The 6,062-nt window shown below is 42.4% G+C and overlaps 1 protein-coding gene across 1 annotated transcript; it reads left to right on the top strand.

Annotated features, from left to right (window-relative positions):
* Nucleotides 1–1,910: 1,910 nt before the first annotated feature.
* znf503 (zinc finger protein 503) lies at nt 1,911–4,880 on the top strand. Its single transcript, XM_018696810.2, has 2 exons — nt 1,911–2,577; nt 2,958–4,880. The coding sequence occupies exons 1-2, from the start codon at nt 2,323–2,325 to the stop codon at nt 4,386–4,388; spliced, it is 1,686 nt and encodes a 561-aa protein (XP_018552326.1). The 5' UTR covers nt 1,911–2,322; the 3' UTR covers nt 4,389–4,880.
* Nucleotides 4,881–6,062: the final 1,182 nt, after the last annotated feature.

Genomic DNA, 6,062 nt, shown 5'->3' on the forward strand with positions numbered 1-6,062 from the left:
AAAAGCTGCCCGATTGCCCCGGAGCCTCAATACTGATTAGCCATCTCAGCGGTGAATAGTTCAAGGCGTTTTAAACTTCTTTTCTCCAACGGCCTGACAGTCCATTTCTCTTCTTTTCTTTCTCTCTCCCACCCCACACACCCCCCACCCTAACACCACCACCACCAACAACAACCCCCGGTCTGCTTTTCTTACCTCTTAAAGAAAATAAATCATTCTCATTGTATGTAAATAAAATCGAGCTGACATCAATATAAAAATGTCTGGATTTCTTTTTTGTTCCCCGTCTTTGTTATTCTTGTTGCAGATGACAGTGTGCCCGAGGCAGATGACAGGTTTTAACAACACAATAGCAGATGCGTTCAGCCAAAATGGACAGGGCTCTATTTTGAAAGACCGTGATGTTTCACCGGCTTGTTACACATTATAATTTTTTTTTTTTTTTGAATGAGTGTTTACTCTTTCAGATTGTTTAAACAAACTTATATCAGAAGGATATTCTACATCAAATATAGTAAATAATGAAAATATTAATTATTAATGTGTCCCATTTAACTTTATTTTTTTAATCACGTGGTTTTTAAAAAAAAAAAAATCTAGATTTTTCGTCGCACCGGTGTTTTTCTTACGGCTTCTTGTTAACGCCCTAATCGGCCGATTATAGCAAGAGCACTTTAGCACCTCTAAGCACTAACAGCTACTCCGTGGAACATGTGAGCTGGACTGTCTGCAAGTTATTAAAGTCTCATCATGTGTGCCACCCCCGAGGTGTTTGATGAGGAACTGCAAAAGTTACAGACTTTGTTTAATAACCGAGAGTGGATATTTAGTTTAACCCACAGCTTTCCTGTCGCCCCACCATGTGCTCTGGACTGGGGGTTTTCTCGGCTATTGTCGATGCATCTACAATAAATAAATAAATAAATCTTAACTCGAGAATCGATGTATTTCTTCTAAAAACTTGGTGTCTCTTGGAGAATGTGCCCCCCTCCACCACCACACACACACATTTGTTCTTTTCCCGCAGTCACACTGGCATGTAATCAGCCACAATAGCTGACATAAATCAAGCGCTGGATTGACAGCGTCTGACAAATAACTGATTGATTGCGGTGGAGCAGAATTGACACTTGACGGAGGGGTGGAGATAGAAATAGAAGGGCGGTGTATATTATACTGAAAACATGTGACATTCACATCCCTCCATCACTACATTGGTCTATTCCTGTCAACGCTTGTCTGTTAAGGGAATTCAAGCTGAAGTGGTTGGTTTTATGTTTGCTGGTCCCAGTGGGTGGATGTGCGTAACTTTGCGCACGCTTGATTCGTCTCTCGGGTTAAACGCAGATGGAGATTAACAATCAATATACACAAACAGGAGTTCTGAATGACATATTTTCACCCATCTTAGGGTTAAGTATCCTTGTAGCTACTTTGATGGCAAAGAAGCAATGAAAATATTGGTTATGTGTGTGAATAAGCACAGAAACCAGGACTAAACTTACATTGTATAATTGTTATCTCAAAAGAAAATGAATGTTATCAATGACAAAAAACTTGATTTAACTCTACCCAAGTAGATAGTTGGAATATTGTTTGATTTAGCATCCATACACAACTCCATGATGTCTTTCTTAATACATAAAGTAAAAGTTTTAAAGCGAGTAAATTGTGCCTTGTAATTTTAAGATTAAAGATTAATGGTTAATCTATTATATTATTTCATTGTTATTAAATTCTATCACCATATTTGTCATTTATTTGAGCCCGTAGCCCCACATCTAAAGTAGAGTAAGCGTTCACGGTAACCATAATATTAAAGCCTATCTCCTCCCCCGAGCTGTCAAAATAGAGGCGCTTACAAAGAGGAGAACGTCACATCCCCTTGACCCTCCAATCACCTCAGGGTCCCATTTGATTGGAAGGCGGCAAAGGCTTTAATCTCGGACTAATTCAGCTGCTTTTGAAGTGAAAATTTCTACCAGTTCGTACTTCGGGAGTACAGAGCGAGGACCTGCAGACAGACGCACACAAGGCGCAGCGCTCATGGTGCAAGACGCAGCCACGGATCTGCGATAACCTCGCACGGTCTTCCCTTCCAGCTGCCGCGCCTTGCTCCTTTTACCAGCAGGATTATATTATTATTATTATTATTATTATTATTATTATTATTGAACCATTTTACGATTCTTCCCTCTTTTTATACACTCACCACCACCACCACCCCGAGAGAGAGAGAGAGAGGCTCGAAGCTTTTTTTTATTTTATTTTCTTAATGAATCTGACGAAAGCATCGCCGTTTCATTTCCTGACAATTGGGACATGATCACGTCGCCCTCGGCGTCTGCCCTGAAAAATAGTGATATTTGTGTAGCCTGGGAAAGCAGCAGTTCTCGGAATAGCAGCTCAGCGAGCATCAACAAGCCTTTTCTCCACTCTGCGCCTCCGTCTGATCCACTACGGCAAGCAAACCGACTTCCCATCAAGGTTTTGAAAATGCTTACTGCACGGTCGGGACACATTTTGCACCCGGAGTATCTGCAGCCTTTGCCTTCTACCCCGGTTAGTCCCATTGAGGTAAGAGGAACATCTTCGAATACTTAATGTCAGCATAATTACAGTGTGATGTGTTTTGGTTTTCGATGTTTTCGTTTGAGAACGTTTTGGGAGCCTATCGCTGTTATCCCGTAATATATCCTGTCCAACAGTGATCCCAGCGTGTAAATCACTTATGTGTAGTACGAAGCCTCGCAGTTTGTTTTTAGAATCGTCACGACTGTAGTTTTGTTCGCGGAAGAGCCGTGCGTAATTACTACACAGAAATGTCCGCTTGGAAATGTCACAAATGCCCGCAGTAAACTGTATTCTCCCAGTATGTGCGTTTGCTAATCATAAAATAAAGATGCCGATGTGCGTTTTATAAACATTTATCAACATCTATTTAATCTTTTTTGCAGCTAGATGCCAAGAAAAGTCCGTTGGCTCTGCTGGCGCAGACCTGCTCTCAGATCGGCAAACCGGACCCACCACCCTCCTCCAAATTATCCTCCGTAACATCAAATGGATCTAGTGAGAAGGAATCTAAATCCGGTCCTTTGAAATTGAGTGACATCGGTGTGGATGACAAATCTAGCTTCAAACCTTATTCTAAACCTTCAGATAAGAAGGACTCGTCTTCGGGCGTCTCAGGCGGAGAGAAGTCTGGTTTCCGAGTGCCGAGCGCCACCTGCCAGCCGTTTACGCCGCGGACAGGCAGCCCCAACTCCAGCACTTCAGCCTCCCCTATGCCATCAGAGGGGAAATGTGGGGAAAGGGATGAAAAGAAAGAGTCTGATTGTAATAAAAATGGCACTACGGACGGCTCTGGCACCACGAGCCACAGCAGGATAAGCGTGAGTTGTGGTGGAATTAACGTGGAGGTCAACCAACACCAGGAGACGACGCCTGGCACTAAAACCACCTCCTCCTCGGAGTCCTCCTCTGTGACTTCTGTATCCTCCGCATCCGTTCTCGGGTCAGGACTTGTGGCGCCGGTTTCTCCTTACAAACCGGGGCAGACAGTTTTCCCTTTGCCTCCTGCCGGTATGACCTACCCAGGTAGCTTGGCTGGGGCCTATGCTGGTTACCCTCAACACTTCCTGCCCCACGGAGGGAGCTTGGTAAACGCACAGTTGGCTAGTTCACTGGGCTGCAGTAAGGCTGGATCCAGTCCTCTGGCTGGGGCTTCTCCACCGTCCATCATGTCAGCCAGCCTGTGTAGAGACCCTTACTGCCTCAGTTACCATTGTGCCAGTCACTTAGCGGGCGCAGCCGGTGCTTCCTGCACGCACGACTCCGCAGCTGCAGCGGCCGCTAACGCCCTCAAGTCCAGCTACCCACTAATGTACCCGACACACCCCATACACGGCGTTCATTCCTCGGCGCCGTCGTTTAGCGGACACCCCCTGTACCCATATGGTTTCATGCTCCCCAACGACCCTCTCCCCCATGTTTGTAATTGGGTGTCGGCAAATGGACCGTGCGACAAGCGTTTCTCCACCTCGGAGGAGCTCCTGAATCACCTGAGGACACACACTGCTTTTACCGGGGCCGAGAAGTTGATATCTGGTTATCCCGGTTCTTCATCGCTGGCCAGCGCCGCAGCAGCGGCCATGGCCTGCCATATGCACATGCCACCGTCAGGAGCCCCCGGGAGCCCCGGGACTTTGGCTCTAAGGAGCCCGCACCACGCGTTAGGACTTAGCAGCCGCTACCATCCGTACTCCAAAAGTCCCCTGCCAACCCCAGGTGCCCCTGTTCCCGTCCCCGCAGCCACCGGCCCTTACTACTCCCCTTATGCACTGTATGGCCAGAGACTCACCACAGCATCAGCGCTTGGATACCAGTGAGGAAAAAGTGACTTTGAAAAGTTTATAGTACTAAGAATGCAAATATAAAGACTTTTATATTAACAGCGCTAAAAACATTATGGGCGGGATCCGTGGACTTCAACTGTATTTATTTATATGTCGGCTTAAAAGCAGGCGATAATAGCTGCAAATGGAAAATATTTGAGCAACTCAAAAAGTGCATTATGTTGAAACTGAACTCTATAGGTAAAGTGAAAAACACACATGTTAGAGTACTAATTCAAGTAGGGGTCTTCATTTCGATGTTCATTTGAAATTGCTATGATTGTATTTGTTCTTATTTAATGTCTCATTGAGAAGAAAATAATTTACATGCATGTTTGTTTCTTAAAATTTCAACAACAACAACTGAAAAAAAAATTGTCCACATTTTAAATTGCCGTTATTTTTCAGGTGTACACCTTGGAAAGAGAATTGGTATTTTTTTGTATGTATTCTGGAAAAAAAAATAAGAAACAATTCTGTTCCATATCTCCGTGTGCCTCATTTTCTCAAGTGTTAACATTATTCACTTTGAAGTAATATTCTGATTTATTTTCCACTGACATTCTTTAAAAAATTGGCCTGTTAAATTAATGAGGTTAAGAAAATCTCGTTTGATCGTTTCCGCGTCATGGGCCTATAGATTTTCCTGTCATAGTTTTTTTTTTTTTTTAACAGCTAACTGCTGTCACATGATGACAGATTTTGACTATTTTGTTCATATAATCCTTATTTTCCTTCTATCCTTCTCTCTGTTTTATTACTTTATGTGCCAAATGATCGAGAAGCTTTAAAAAGTTTACTCAGAGCACACTATAAAGTTTAAATTAATGCAACTTGGATGAGGGAGGTAATTGTGTGTGAGAGTGTGTGTGTGTGTGAGAGAGAGAGACAGAGAGAGAGAGAGAGTGCACAGAGTTAAACGGGCTTTATAAAGTGAATTTGTATGAAAGAATTTAGTTTGCTGGTGGGTGTTTTTTTTTTTTTTTTTTTTTGGTAGACAAGCTCGCTACTTTACCTGCGTAAAAAGAAAATTTGTGAAACATATCAGAAAAACATGTTCGACAAGGACAGCTGATTTTTCTGTGTTTAAAAAAAGTCATGGGCACGGTTATGTGATTTAAATTGCAAAATTAAAATATATATATATAAAAAAAAAATAATAATTTTACAACCTGAAGAGAAAGACGGACGTTGACCTGAATAATTTGCTGGCTTTCACGTTTTAATGCACTAGAATTTACAAGCGTTTTCGACTAGTGTCTCTTATATTTTTTCATTATTTATGACAAAGCTGTGGGCTGAGAGCAACAACACTCAGCTGCTCCACCAGGGTGAAATCTTCAACGTGGAGGCCATTGACTGGTTTATGTATTAAAAATTAGTGTGGGCTATTTTTCTTTATTTGATCGGATGATCATTAACCTAGGATGCCGTTATTCAATTTGCATTTGATAATCTCATCCACCTGTAAATCTACTGTACAAAGTTTGTTATTAAAAAAAAAAAAGGTCTGACTTGTGCAAAGTTGTGGGATTTTCATGCAGGTACAAACACTCACAACTGGTAGTGTGGAATTTGCGGAGACCAGGCGCATATTAAATTCCTGCTCATATTTTTAAATTACAATCAACGTCCTACATGAATAATTTAAAAAATTCTATAATGTAT

This window comes from Lates calcarifer, linkage group LG16_LG22, assembly GCF_001640805.2.
Source record: "Lates calcarifer isolate ASB-BC8 linkage group LG16_LG22, TLL_Latcal_v3, whole genome shotgun sequence".
Lineage (NCBI taxonomy): Eukaryota > Metazoa > Chordata > Actinopteri > Centropomidae > Lates > Lates calcarifer.